The sequence below is a fragment of the Balaenoptera musculus genome, chromosome 15 (assembly GCF_009873245.2).
Source record: "Balaenoptera musculus isolate JJ_BM4_2016_0621 chromosome 15, mBalMus1.pri.v3, whole genome shotgun sequence".
NCBI lineage: Eukaryota > Metazoa > Chordata > Mammalia > Artiodactyla > Balaenopteridae > Balaenoptera > Balaenoptera musculus.
Genome location: NC_045799.1, coordinates 27,160,524 through 27,176,027, shown reverse-complemented (window position 1 = coordinate 27,176,027; position 15,504 = coordinate 27,160,524). Strand labels below are relative to the sequence as shown.

At 48.8% G+C, this 15,504-nt stretch overlaps 1 protein-coding gene across 12 annotated transcripts in view; it reads right to left on the bottom strand.

Annotated features, from left to right (window-relative positions):
* BCL2L1 (BCL2 like 1) overlaps positions 1 to 15,504 on the bottom strand; it is a 52,143-nt gene that overhangs the window by 35,080 nt on the left and 1,559 nt on the right. For 7 of the 12 annotated variants that reach the window (XM_036826183.1, XM_036826188.1, XM_036826190.1 and 4 more), the window contains exon 2: positions 14,749 to 15,424. In XM_036826183.1, the coding sequence (XP_036682078.1) occupies positions 14,749 to 15,312 (564 nt within the window). In that variant the 5' untranslated portion in view covers positions 15,313 to 15,424. Of the gene's footprint in view, positions 1 to 14,748; positions 15,443 to 15,504 lie in introns of all 12 variants that reach the window. The other 5 variants (XM_036826184.1, XM_036826189.1, XM_036826181.1 and 2 more) reach the window with 2 other exon arrangements.

The following is a 15,504-nucleotide window of genomic DNA, read 5'->3' as shown; positions in this document are numbered from 1 at the left end:
AGCTCGACGTGTATGATCTCATTTCATCCTTACAAAAACCCTACAAGGCAGGTACTACCATCTCCATTTTCGAGATAGGGGAACTGAGGCTCAGAAAGGGGGAGGAATGAGCCCAAGATCAAACGGCTGGTACGTGATGGAGCCAGATTCAAACTCAGCTCTGTCCCACTCCAGAGGCCATACTTCCAATAATGAAATGATCCCATTCTCTTCAGAAGCTCACAGCACAGTGCCCCAAACACAGCAGAGGCCCCGTAAAGGGAGCTATGGTTATTATTCCATTGTTCCTGGAGATCTTCCAGTAGTAGGTGCTGTGGAGCCTAGAGGAAGCACCTCTTTTACCCTGAAGGGGTCTGAGAAGGGCTCAAAGGAAACTGACCGGGGTGCCAAAAGGGCTCAAAGGAAACTGAGCTGGGTGCCAACTGCAGGCTTTGCTCTGGAGTCCTATGGGTTCCCCTCACTGAAGTGTGGTCTACTAACTTGGAACCCTACCTTCCACCACTAAATCAGACCCAGAAACTGCTCCCAGGTGCCTGGACACCTGCATGGACAGGCAGGCAGTTTCCTCTGGGCTGACTTCTTGTCTGGCTCTACACATCTCTCAGTTTCATCACTTAGCCACCAGCCTGGGGCCTCTTGCCTGCACCTGCTGCTGGACCCAGTCCCAGGGGACCCTGCCCAAAGGGCCATTTCTGAGTGACTCCCTGGAGACTTCCTTGATATGGTAACCCCTAGGGTTCCATATGAATGTGGGTGCTGTGAGCAAAGGGAAATTTTTCTCACTGAGCAGCAGACGGAGAGTGGATAGAACAAGGGGTGGTTGTTCTTGTTTTGAATCAGAGGTGAGTGTGGAGTGAGGCCCACTGTGCCTCCCAGTTTTATATTTAAGCAGCACTGATTCTGGCCAGTCAGAGCTCCCACTCAGCAGTCTGTGGAGCCTAGAGGTGGGTGAGAACATCCGAGGGTGAGGAGTTAATAGTCATTTCTACTTCCCATTTGAGTCTTACTCATAGATCTGGCCTTGCCGAGTAATTAGACTGCAGAAGGCAACCAATGGCTGAATTCATGAATGACTAAACCTCACAGTGAGAGGAAAAGGAAAGACCCAGCATTTGGTAAAGGACCCAGCTTTTACTCCATACCAGGCTCTGTGCTGGGGCACTTTACATACACCGTTCATCACTATGAATGTTCATTAACTTGGACACTAAACACTCAGCCACCAAGTGCTAGGCACAAGAGTAGCTGATGGCAGTGAATGAGATGCAGTTGCCACCTTCAATAAGCTCAGAGCACCTTGCTTAGTCTTTCTCCCAACAATCCTGTGAAATGATTATTATTTCCATTTTATAGATGTTCAGGCTTAGAGAAGTAAAGTAACCTGTCCAAATTCATGAAGCTAGATAAGTGAGAGAGCTAGGATATTGCTTCCACTCAAAAAGTGCTTGTTGGTTGAATGAACTAATGAGTGAAAGAATGAATGAAAGACACAGGGTTTTGACCTCAGTCAAGGAGCAGCAACAAGACCAAACATTTATAGTTCTCAAAGTGCTTTTTCATCTATCATCTCCTTGGGCCTCTCAGATAGCCCATGAGGGAGGCAAGGCGGGTGTTATCTTTCTTCAGCAGATGAGGCAATAGGCTTACAGTCACACAGCAAACATGGAGTGGGGCCATCCTGGAAAACTCCAGAGTCCCCACGGCACCTTGTTTAATCATTCAGATGCATGTCAAGCACCTACTATATGCTAGGCATGCTCCTACGCTCTTTAAATATTCAACTCATTAAGTCTTCCACTCAGTCAACAAATAATGATTGAATGTCTTCTATGTTCCAGGTTCTGTGGCAGGATCTAGGGATAGAGCAGTGAATAAAGCAGAGGAGGAGATCCCTGCCTTCCTGGAGGCACTTGGCAAAGTGCTGAAGAAAATATGCCCCATTACCAAATGCCCAGCCAGCAACAATGGCCAAACCCTCACTGTGTGCAGCACGATTTGGGGCCCTTGTGGAGGAGGTGTGGGACAAGGTTATGAGCTACAGCCTCCAGCTTCAGGAGTCTTAAAATCTCCAAGTTCTTGGTTCAAAGGATATCCATATACTCTGTCAGCCTAAAAGTCTGCCCTTGGAGTGTAGCTCCGATAGTGATCACAGCTTCTTGATCACCTGTGAAGGCAATCTGCTAATAACAGCTGTAATAGTAGCTATCATACTGAGTAATTACATATGCCAGGCTCCATGATAAATGTTCCCTGTATCTTACCACTTATTTTTATGATCAAAAGAGTCTTTCAAGAAAAGTACTGCATTATTTTCGTCTTTTAACAGATGAGGAAACTAAGGCTGAGACAGATTAAGTAATTTGTCCAAGGATAACTATAGAGCAAGTAGGATTCAGCACTGGTTTGTCAAATTTTGTATCTGGCTCTGAACAGTGATGGAATTTCTCCCAGGGAGGCACTGGAGTGGCAAACATCAAGAATACCAAGAGCAGCTGCTTCCTGGGAGGGCTGGGACCTCCAGAGCCCCTAACAGATTCTTCCTCACCCACTTTTATCAGGTCTGAACATCAGACAGAGAGGGAAAGGTTAAGTAAGCTCAAGCTATCCCTAGGGCAACAGGAGTCTCTCTCCCTCTCTGCTGAACCTCCAGGGAAGAAGTCTGTGACCTTCATTTGCCACCACCAACCCCCCACAAGAGAGACAGAAGGAAGGAGGGGATGGGGGCAGGGGAGTCTCTTCCCTGGGTTGGGGAGGGGTGGGGCACACCAGGGAAGAAGGGAAAAAGCATGACTGGTTCTTTCCTCTCTTGGACAAGAAGTCTGTACATGTGATGTGGTGTGTGTCGTGCACATGGAGCCCCAAAGGGGAATGCCAGGGTACCTTTTGGACCCAAGAAGACTCAGAGAGGAGAGACTGGCACAGCCCTGAACTGCAAGCTAAGCTAACAATTTCTAAGCATTGTAACTAGGTCATCAGGTTCCTGGAGAAGCCAGCTGTGTCTGGGGATGGGGGATGGGGAGGGAAATTTTTGCAGTTTACCAAGATCCCTACTTCCCTTCAGGCCCCGCCCTCCCTGAAATCTGCACCTGCTCCCAAACTGACCCCTCCCCCTAGCTGGGCCCAGCTGTCAACAGCTCCCAATGCCCCACCCCTGCCTTCCATGGGCCGGAACTATGGGGGCCTCTTGAACAGGAGGTACCTTATTGCCACCTTAGCCCTTCGGAAAGGGAGCTGTGGGGCAGGGAAGGAGTGGCCTCTCCTGGGGGGTATTTCTTACTCCATGAGGGCAGCAAGAAAGCTGGGTCCCTTTGGGCCTGCCCAGGGTACCTTCCTGGCATTGTTGCCACAGGTGGCAGGAGACAGATGATGTTTACCCTGCTGAGACCAGAGTTGCCAAAAGGCTTCAATCAAGCCTTTGAATCTGCACCTGGCCTGGAACCCCAAAATAACAACCATGGCAGCCTACCTGATCCACAGGTCGCAGGTGCATCTGGCTTTTTTTCTCCCTGCAGCTCTGCCTGCTGAGCCCTGGCTGGCAAGGGATTCTCTCTGCCAGTGATAACTAGAGACCTGGCTGCACGGCTCTGCTGTTGGGCCTCTCCCCATTGGGCCCACCTCTACCAGCAACTATCCCCATCCCTCTGCCCAGGGGCCTCCACCATCAGTCACCATTCGCTTCTCCCTGACCAGCTTTACTGACAGCCCAGACCCTCTTCCGCCAGTCTGCCTCTTCACTGTCTCCCAAATGCTTCATACACATTCCACCCTCCAGCTCTGTCTGGATCTTTCTTACCTATCAAGGCTGCCCTTGCCACATTCGTTTCACCTACTGAAAGCCTTCATGGTCCACATCTTCCTAGTAGATAGTAATGATGCCTGACACCGACTGAGCATACTGTATTCAGGCACTGTGCTAGGTAGGCTACAGAGTCACTCACTCATTCAGCAAGTATTCGCCGAGTGGATCCCATGTGCCAAGCACTCTGCTAGATGCTGGGGATGAAGGAAACTTGAAACAAACCCCCTACACTCTGGGAGCTTAGCTTTTACAAGAGGACTCAGGCAGTAAAGAGGTAAACAAAGGTGGCCTCTTTACTCTTTAGGAGAGGTGATATTTGAGTTGAGACCTAAATGCTAAGACAGCCCTGATCAGATCTAGGGAAAGAGTGATCCAGGTAAGCCTATGCCAAAGAGATTACTACCACTATCTTCATTAAGGGATGATTACTACCTTCACTTTATAGATGAGAAAACTGAGGACTCGGTGTGAACTGCACAAAGGCACACTGCTGAGAAAGCTATTATTCAAGACTCTAGTGACCTTTCTCCTTCCTGACACTAGGGTTTGGGCTGGTAATGCAGTTGGTGAGGGAGAAGGTGCATAGGGTGATGCAGGCTAAGGGTGGAGGTCCCTGGACTGAGCCACCAATTGAGTAGCTAGCTGATGGTGGAAGTGGGCTGGTTTGGCAGGGGTCCAGGGCACCTGTGGGATGCAGCCAGGGGGTCTGTTCTCTTCCATTTCTGGAGTCTACAATACAGATTTGGCACAGTTTGCCTGGAGCCATTCACCAAGGGTTGTGAGTCTATTCCTACTGCTTTAAATGAGTTTCCTTCTTTAAGGACAGAGACATTTTTGTAGCCTAACCTGCATCTAATAATAACAACCCTTCATGTTCATTGAGCAGATCCTGGCTGAGCCCTTGCCCAACCCCAGGTCCTGTGCCAGGTACTCAGGGTAAAGTAAGCCAGTCCAGGCCTGCAAAGAAGCAATGATAGCGTGACTTGAGGGTAGGCTCTGGCATGAGATACAGCTGGGTGCAAGACCCAGCTCTGCCTCTTACAAGGTGTGGTACTGTGGACATGTTATAAAGCCTCTTGAAGCTCTGGATTCTCCATCTTCACACCGAAGCAGTTGTGAGGACCAAACAAGATGATTATGTCAGGGGCATAAACATAGCACCTGGCACAGAGCAAGCACTCAACACATAGCACCTGTCATTATTACTAAAAAAACACTTTTGCATTTCACTTTCTCATTTGAGCCTCGCTTACTCTGGTATGGATGAGAATTTAAAGCTGATTTGTCTAGTGCTACACCACCAGCAAGAAATTAAGCTAAGTTTCAAATCTGAGTGCAGAGTTTTATCTATGGGTATGTAGAAAGTGATCAATACATACTACCATGACCCTTGCCTGGTGTGTCTGGGAGCTGAGGGGACGGATGGGTGAGGCACACAGCCTGACTCAGATGGCAGAAAGACACCAGCAAGGCCCAAGGTGTGGGGCATGGAAACAGACCATTGAGGGATGGGACCCGGTCCCCCTCATTGCAGTACCCACAGTATCCCCAGCCCTTAGCGCAAATGAAGTATTCACCAGTATTTGCTGATTTAAGAAATGAAACAAAACTCTGAAGACAGCTCCAAGCAATGAATCCCGCTTTAGGGAAGGCAGGCAACATCGATAACACTGAGTTAAAAGCTAGAATTCTAAGCCATTTACTGTGGGACAAGGCCCCTTGCCTTAGTTTCCTCCCTGAAATGGACTGAACATACCCACCTCACTGTGAAATGATGTATACAAAGAAGTCTGGTAAGTTATAAAGTGTTATCATGCATATAAAAGCAATTATCATCAGGCTACAGACCACTAAGGCAATGAAGTGTTGTGAAGACAAGCACCTCAGGTTTGAAGCCCGGGTCGTCCTGGCACTAGCCTGTGTGGCCCTGAGCATGTCACTTTTCTCTGAGTCTCAGTCTTCTCAACTATAAAATGAAGATGACACCACCTACCTTGTAGGGTTTTTTAAGATGGCTTAGAGATAAAGAACACAGGCTTGGAGTAAGACAGACTTGGTTTCAAATCCTGACTCTGCTTCCCACTGAGTCCCCCCAAATCTCATTGTCCTATAATGCTGAGGTTGTCGGACAGTAACACAGAGATGAAACTGATGAAAGCCCTGTCACATAGTGAGCACTGAATAAATGCCAACAATCATTTAGACACTGGTACAGTCAGGGGAGGGGGCACGATGTAGTGTTTAAAAGTGGGAGCTTGGAAGCTACCCTCACAGGCTTTGCCACTTACTAAGCGTGCTACCCTTCATAAGTTGCTTAACATCTCTGTACCTCAGTTTCCTCATTTGTAAAACAGGGATAATAATAGTAGCAACTTCAGAGTGTTGCTCTGCAAATGGAATAAATTAATACATGTAAAGCATTTTGAACAACGCCTGGCATAGAATAAGCACTTGATAAATGTTAGGTGCTATTAATAGTAACATTAACAATAATATTAATCACCAAGTGGAATAAGAGGGAGGGACTGTGTAATCCTGGGACACGGGTATCCCATGGAAGAATTCTAGGGAAGTCCCTGGGCAGCTGTTTGTAGGCAAGTTCTCAGCCTCTGGGAGAAAGACTCTCCTATGGAAAGGACATGAGGCCGGGGGCTCCTGAGCAAAAGTCTCAGTCCCGATGACCAGGAGGCCAGTCTCTGGGGAGGCAAGTCAGGCTCCTTGGAAGGACACAGTGTTCCTGGCCCCGCCTGACTCGGGGGAACAAAGGCACGTGTGTGGCCAGGGAGGAGGGAGGGGAATGTTTCCCTTTCAAGAGCGGAACAAAGGATCTGAGGCATAGTTGAGTGCGTTCCAATCCCCTCCCAGGCTAGCTCCCATTCCTCAGATGATTGTCCAACAAGGTTTTCAACCTTCTAGCTTCCTCCTGAAAGGTGACCTCGGGGAGGGAGTGGCAGGCCCCACTTCACTCTACCCTCTGTCATCGGTCTCCACGAGGCAGGATTTCTATGCGCCAACCTCTAAGACCTCTCTTAGGAGTCCCAGGCCTGTGCGGGGTGTGGGGTGGGGACCCCAGGGGAACCCAGGGTTAATGGATGACACAAGGCACTGCAAGCGACAGGTTTAATGTCCCTCTAGGGGGAGTCCAAGACTAAAACTGCTACTTAGTGTGGAGCCAGGAGAGAACCCAGGAGTTCTGACCAACCCCCGGTGTGGGGTGGGTGGAAAACTCTGACAGAACTCAGTGGAAATGTATTTTCTAAACCTTAAAGGGATGATCACAGGCTGGAGAGAGAAGCTAGGTGAAGGGTGAAGGGGGAGGAAGCAAAGAAAGTAACTGACAAGAGGAAAGGGAGAGACATGGCCAAAAAAAGGAGTTTGTGTGAGGGGGGAGCCTTTAGGGATATTACTTTCCAATTTCCACACTCTAGCCAGCAAGAATCCAACTGCAGGGCTGGGACAGGAAGCAGTCCATGGAAGTCATTGCAATGGCATTTCCTGAAGAGTGAGAGAAAAACCTCCAGTTCCGAGGGGAGCTCTGGAGTCTGCCCAAAAAGCCCTGTAGCTTGGAGCTAGCCTTAAGGCCCCAGCTTGGCCTGAGAGTCTCATCAGGGATGAAACCAAGTAGCAGAAGGTCTCAAAGGCAGTTTCTTTCTGCAAAAACACTATTTACAAAAATCAGTATGTAATAAACGGGAAGCCAGATGATGTGGCTGAAGGAGCCCTTGGTTGCGGCTGCTGGTTGCTGCTGATACCGACAGTCACTATTCTGAGAGCCTTTTGACAGGAATTAACTCACTCAATCTTCAGAGCAAAGCGCTATTATTATAGCCATTTACAAGTTAAAAGACTTGCCCAAGGTCACAGAGGACATAAGTGGCCTAGTCCAGATTTGAAAGCCCAAACCCTGCATCTTCCTCCTGATGTAACCTTGGGCAAGTCACTTATCTTTCTCAGCCTGATTTCTCTCTGCTCACCTCCCTGGGTGGTTGGTTATAAGCATCAGAAAGGCAAGGTGTGGGGAATTCCCTGGCAGTCGGTGGTTAGGACTCCCACTGCAGGGGCAAAGGTTCGATCCCTCTTCAGGGAACTAAGATCCTGCATGCTGCATGGCCAAAAAAATACAAAGTATCTGGGAACACTGGAACCACAGTCCCTCAGGGAAATAATGAGCAGAACTCACTCCATTAAAAAAAATTTTAAAGGCAAGGTGGATATGAAAGTGTAAGCTGTAAAGTGCTACATAAACGTGGAGTAGAAATATTGTGGGGTCAGTGATAAACTACCCTACATTAACACTGGGATTAGTTAATTTTTAGCAATTAAAGTGCTGCAGCTGTTGATAAGAAAGAGCCATCCTAAAGCATAACTATCATGAAATATGCCATAATGGTGGAATCCACAAGGCCTAGGGCCAGTGAGAAGCAGGATTCCTAGACTCAACTTCAACCCTCCATCTTACAGAAGGGAAAACTGGGGCCTAGGGGTAAAATGACTTGGCCAAGGTGAGACAGTGAGTCAAGGCAGATTTGAGACTAGAACTGGGATCCTGACTAAGACCAGTGCTTGACCAACATGGAAAGGAACACTACGGAGCTCCTGGCAGGACAGAACACTGCTAGGGCCTGCCTGCCCTAAGGATGTGCCCAAAGGTCACTATGGAGTCCAAACAAGGGAGAATAGATGCTGTAGATTCTGTGAATGGGTCTCTGGCATGAGTTCTGTGGCAAAGATGATCAGAATCATGATACCAACCTGTGCTGGGCTCTATGCATCTCAGGCAGACAGATCTCATTAGGTCTTCGCCATGGCCTTGTGAGGCAGGTAATATTTGCCCCAAGGTCCAGAGAGTTCAAGGAGCTTGCCCAAGGTCATAGAGCTAGACGTGGGTGATGTGGGACCTCAGCCCAGACATGGTGCAGTTATTCACCAGAAATAGCCCTAGAGTGGAGGAGGACCATTCAGGACACCACATTTGAAGAGACTATCCCAGAAGAACATCTAGCTTATTTAGCCCTGATTCTATGTTCTCCAAGTGGTTAAAAAATGTGGCTTTCAAGGTGGCCAGACCCATCAATATGCCATGTGCAAGCCTGGTCTTGGTCCCTTTTCACCATTTCCACCTCTACCTCCTGATTCAAGCCACTCTTCTTTCTACTTGACAGCTTTCACTGGCCTCTTCATTGGGCTCCTGGCTGCCACCCTTGCAGAATTCAGATCATTTCACCCCTGCTCCTAATCTTCTCCTGGCCTCTCTCTCATTCTACCAAAGCCAAGTCCTCACCATCACCTGTAAAGGGCCATGTGATTGGGCCCCTGGCTACCTCTCCCCCCTCAATCCCAACCACTCTCCCCTCTCACCTCCTACCGCTCTCCCTCTTACTGTTTCTTCTCCAGCTACACTGGCCTTCTTGCTCATCCTTGAGCATGCCAAGCACACTCCCTCCTGAGTCCATCCCTCTGCTTATAACACTCTTTCTACAGGTACCCACATCGACCACCACCTTACCTTCTTCAGGCCTTGGCTCAAATATTACCTTTTGGTGATGCCTTCCCTACGCACTCTTTTAAAATTGCAGCCTTACCTCCTTTGCTAGGCATGCCCTATGCCTCAATGTGCTTTATTTTCTTCATAGCACTTAGTATCACCTGATATATGTTATGTATGTATGTAATTACATGTTGTCTGTTTCTCCCCACTAGAATGTAAGCTCCACAATGCAGAAACTTAATTTTATTTAATGCTGTACTGCTAGTGCCTAGGACAGCCTGACACACAGTAGGAGCTCAATTAATATTATCTGAATCAATGAATGAATGTTTAGGGACCTCCCTGGTGGCACAGTGGTTGAGAATCCGCCTGCCAATACAGGGGACACGGGTTCGAGCCCTGGTCCAGGAAGATCCCACGTGCCACGGAGCAAGTAAGCCCGTGTGCCACAACTACTGAGCCTGTGCTCTAGAGCCCGCGAGCCACAACTACTGAAGCCCGCACGCCTAGAGCCTGTGCCCCGCAACGAGAGAAGCCACCACAACGAGAAGCCCGCGCACCCAATGAAGAGTAGCCCCTGCTCTCCACAACTAGAGAAAGCCCACGCGCAGCAACAAAGACCCAATGCAGCCAAAAATAAATTAAAAAAAAAAAAAAAGAATGAATGATTAGATAAAGGGCAATTCCTATTACTATTACTCTGGTTTGATAAGTGTCTGTTTCTTCAGAAATTTAGAAGGCTCTCTTTCATTAGGTACCTGCTACGCCTTAGACCTCTGCTCAGTGCCGATTAAACAAGTATGCACAAGATGTGGACTCCGCCCTCAGAAAGTTCCTAAACCTGGCAGAGGTATGGTAGTGTCAGAAATGTCTTCTTTATACTCATTTAAACTCTGCCACTGTGATTTACCTATCCAAGTTCTGCTGGGTACTATACGAATAAAAAAGGCTTAGCCCCTCTTCCTGCAGATATTTGAAACCAGCGACCATGGTCTCCTGGGTCTTCTCTTCCCCAGGCTAAACAAAAAGACCCAGTGGGATTGTCTGACTCAGATCTGCCAACTGGGAAAGGGGAAGACAGACTGTCGGCTGGAGAGACAGAAGAGAAGCGGATCCAGGAGCAGAGTGGCTCCTTCAAAGAAAAGAGAGGGAGTCCTTGGGGAGGAACTCCATGGAATTAGGTTGAAGGTTGGGGGTGGGGACAGAGCCCTGCTCATTAGGTAGTAGGAGATTATGTTTCTGTAGAAGAGCAGCTCACTGGGAATTACCCCTAAATCTATCCATGCTAAACCCAGACAAAACCATGGCTGCTAAAAGAAAGCCCTGCAATGGAAGGCTGAGGGCACTGGAAAAACCAGGGAGGACGCTCAAGCCACTGGCCTCGAGACAGATACCTGCTGGGGAAGGGACAAGTAACAACTGCTGCTTCCTGTAGCCCAAACAAATCTGGTGACTACCCACACAAAAGCCAAGAAAACCCTCTAGGTTCCGTTGGGGCCCCCTGAAAAAATACTTGGGTATTTTCTACCAGAAGCTGAAGGGCTCTGTGGGGCTACTGGGGAAATCAGTCTCAGGAAGCCTGGAAAACCCTGTGATGGTGATGGCATTTTAAGGGCAACTTCAAACGTACATCCAGAAGAACCGGGTGTTTTGAGGGGGAGCCCCTGAGACACTTCTACCTCACTTTGGGACCTGAATGAGATTACTAAAAATTTCCACGTTTGGGGTTTCTAATGGGGTTTCCCCAAGAAAACCGCAGAATTGCGAACAGCTGCTGAGATCTGCAAAAGTCGCTGAGGTGCTTCAGCGAAGCATACATCAGTGCCAAAGAAGACAGAACAGGCAAGAAGAAACCTACAGAAACTAGAAGACCACAGAGCTATGCAGCCTGGGAAAGGCCAAATTATGGTTTCTCCGCCCCCCCCCCTCCCAACAACTGTTTATTGCTTTCAACAATGGTGTTTCCATCAAGCTAAGGGGTTTCCCAGGGACAGTGATAACAAAATGGCCTGGCCCACCGGGGTCCCCACCACATAACTGTCCACATTCCCACTGGAAAGCCCCAGAAACACTCTGTCCCTATCATTCTAGTGAACATCTCAGCGGCTGGCTTTGTTTCTCGAGAAACTCTGGGGCAAAGTTCAGTTTTCATAGGCAGATAGCCCATTCATTAAAAGAGGTGCCTCCATCCTACAATTAAGGCCCAAGGAGAGCCTTTGTTCTAGATCCTTTACTAGAGTCAAGCTATGGCAGGTGGCTATCATTATCTCATTTTACAGGTGGGAGAGATGGATGGACAAGAGAGACAAACAGGTTCAGCATCTTGGCAGGTGACTCCAGGCAGGCGGTGGTGTGGTTATATGTGTGGAATTCCAGTCCTTGGAGCACCACCCACAATTAAGTAGACATACCTGGAGCAGGCCATCTTCTCCCTTTATGCACACAATTCTTACCTACTGGTAGGGCCTGAGAAAGTTTTATCAATGAAAAATTAACAAGAAGCCCACTCTCACTGGGCAAAACCCTGATACCCACTTGAGTTTTGCCAGTGCCAGAATCTGCGGAGGCTACACACATGCCTTTGGCAGCCCGCTACTGCCAACAAAGGTGCTGTTCTTCCTGCGACTCCTGAACAAGGCCAGCATCACAGACTCGAGTGAGCACCTCCACAGGCATGTTTTGCTTGGCCCAACAGCACCTCTGGCTCACATTATTACTCCTAGGACAACCTGAAATGGAGGGAAAGAGTTTAGGCTTTGGAGTCAGGCCCACCTAGGTGTAAATTCTCACTCAGTCACTTAACTGGCTGAGGAAGACCTGGGGCCAGTCACTTAGCTACCAGGAGCTTCATATGTAAACTGGGAATAAACCCACCTACCTTAGAAGGTTATTGTGTGGAGTATATGAAATAGCATGTCATTTCCATGAAAGAAAGTACCATGTTTTGCTTATGGCCAGCACCTAGCACGTGCCTGCCTCATAGTAGATGCTCAGTGAATTTTGGTTGCATAAGTAAAATACCTAACATAATGCCTCATGCATAAAATGTACTCTGTAAAGGCTCATTTCCTTTTCCTTTCCTGTAGGGATGCTAAATTTAGAGCATATCCCAGGGTGGAATGGCCCGTAACTCCTACACTCATGGATCCCCCAGCCACAGCCTCCAGGAAGGTTATGAGATGCCACTGCAGTAGCCAGTCGGTAAGTCAAACAGGATGGTCCCTGAGAGGGAAGTGGGCGGGTACCTTCTACCCAAAGGATCCCATGTCACATGTTCTTTACCTCCTGGCCTCAGGGAGAATGCGTGCCCAGAAATGGTTCTGACATAACTGGCTCTTCTGCACACATCCCCTCTGTTCACCAAGAGGAAGTAACATATGGTATGCTGTCCAACGGGCTCTGATAATTCTTGAGCAAAGAGACAGAAGATGGAATTTCAATCCAGTGGTGATCTAACGAACTTGCCCAGTGCTGCTGTGTCTAAAGCCTCTTTTTACGTGCAACACTGGGTGACTAGCAATTCTCTGGTCCAGGTAGCCCTCTCAGAGGCTGTCTGGCAGGCCAGGAACCTCTCCCACATTGCCTTTTGTTAATAGCTAGCAACAACCCACCTGTATTAGGATCACCGGCCAAAGACAACAGTCAGGCAAAGTGGGCAAATGGCCCAAGTCTCTACTTGGAGATGCCTCAGAGGGTGTGTCAGAAATGCTGGAATCCTGTCCCTCCTGTAATAAGCTAAACAAATATTTGCCCCCAAAGAGAATCAAAGCAGGAGGGAATAGGAGAGGTCATCCCACAAACCAACAGGAACTATTTAATCATTTATCCCCCCAGGGAGTTCATTTACAGAAAAGCTTTCAAGTCTGATCAGCCTTAGCTAAAGAAAGCCCTCCACCTTTACCTTCCGCAACCCCACCCCAGTCTTCTGACCTCTACTGACTTGACCCCTTTGCCTTTTACAAGAACTGGCAGTGGGAAGAGTTGATGAAGTTGCAAAGAAATGGGAATAAGACTGGGGTGGGGTTCCAGGAGGTCCCTTGCTCTGTGGTAAACTGAAGTGCCTACCACACCCTAGGCCCAGCCTCTGGATAATTGCATTCTTAACATTCCTGAGTCCATGATGCATGGCCCTTTCCACCTCAGCTCCTTCAATCAATGACTTATTTTCCACAGGCTGCTTGATTTTCTGGGTTTTCTGAGGGGACAAAATACCTCTCATAAGCCCTGCCCCTCCCCGAGGCAGGGAGATAAGCAAGGAGATAGAACTGAGTTCACTGCAGAAAAGCAAAAACTGCCTACAATGACAGCCAGTAAAGAATCTCTCACCACTAGCTCATCCTGACTTGGTGATGGGCAAGGGAATTCTCTTCCCTGGCAAAGGAATGAGGCACAACTGCTGGGCCCAGAAAGTGTACCTGGGACCGACGACAACTACTACAGCAAACTTGCTGGTGTCCATCACTGTGCTCACATTAGCTCCAAGGACTGCAAGGCAAGGACGGCATGCCACATTTTTTTAGTGGAAGAAGCTGAGGCTCAAGGTAAAGTGGCCTGTCCAAGGTCACACGGCTAGTTACGTGAAAGGGCTGGGACTCACACCTGTGTCAGTTTGTTTCTGAAGTCTGTCACTGAATCTCAATGTTCCAAGGAGGCCCACAGACCAGGTTCTTGCTTTGCCAGCAAACAGTGCTCAGTGAAGAGGCCCCAGGGCCCCAGCCGGAAAGCAACAGGCGTAACAGCTGGAGCTCCCCAACCGACCCCAGGCAGTGAGGTGCAAAGTCCCTGGGCTTAATGAGTGACACAGCAAGAGCTCCGCAAACTGGCCAACCACACAGAAGGTTGCACGCTTTAGAGCCAATGAACATAGGAGCGCAGCACAAACACAACTGGCCCACTGGCACAGCTTACACCCTAAAATCAGACAATCCTCAGCCATCCAAACCAGTGGGATGCAAAGTCTGGTCATGCAAACTCTGAAATAAAGGGAACTTGATTTGGGGGAGGGAAGCCCGGGACAGGATTGACATCCCAGGGGAGTAAGATTGAAGGGGCTTGTGGGTCACTGATACTATCTTCTCCAGGCACTACACTCAGCACCCCTTAGCATGGTGAGCCATTATGTCAGAGTGAGGGGAACACTGGACTAACTTCCCACTCTCAAAGCTTTGGGGCCAAATGAACACACAGGCTATATTTTCCTCTGCAGAGAAACTGGAACACAAGTATGAAAGAGTAGGGTCATGAGGATGACCAGAATGAAGATGTCTGGTCCTTGCAGAACTAGGTCATCTGTATTTCAGAACAGTTAACCTCTTGTGGTACAATGAGGCCAGTCACGTCTCCTTAACAAACAATGTCTCCAATAATCACCCAGCACAAGAGAAAGAGACATAGGGGAAAGGCTGTTGGGAATCTGACCAGAGGCCAAGGAAAAGGGACACACAAGGGGTGTGGTCCTTACCCAGCCGCCGTTCTCCTGGATCCAAGGCTCTAGGTGGTCATTCAGGTAAGTGGCCATCCAAGCTGCGATCCGACTCACCAATACCTGCATCTCCTTGTCTACGCTTTCCACGCACAGTGCCCCACCGAAGGAGAAAAAGGCCACAATGCGACCCCAGTTCACCCCATCCCGGAAGAGTTCGTTCACTACCTGCTCAAAGCTCTGATATGCCGTCCCTGGGGTGATGTGGAGCTGGGATGTCAGGTCGCTGAATGCCCGCCGGTACCTCAGTTCAAACTCATCACCTGCCTCCCTCAGCGCTTGCTTCACCGCTGCCATGGGGATCACCTCCCGGGCATCCAAGCTGCTGCTGTGGCCAGTGGCTCCATTCACCGCAGGGCTGTCTGCCAGGTGCCAGGACGGGTTGCCATTGATGGCACTGGGGGTTTCCATGTCTGATTCAGTCCCTTCTGGGGCCTCAGTTCTGTTCTCGTCCACATCACTAAACTGACTCCAGCTGTATCCTTTCTGGGAAAGCTTGTAGGAGAGAAAGTCAACCACCAGCTCCCGGTTGCTCTGAGACATTTTTATAATAGGGATGGGCTCCACCAGTCCATTGTCCAAAACACCTGCTCACTCACTGAGTCTTGTCTCTGCTTAGTGGTTCTCTTCTGAGATCCAAAGCCAAGATAAGGTTCTGAAGGGAGAGAAAGAGCTTCAGGAAAAAAAAATTAATATGCATGCCATTTACCCTACAACATCCCATTCCCCCTCCAG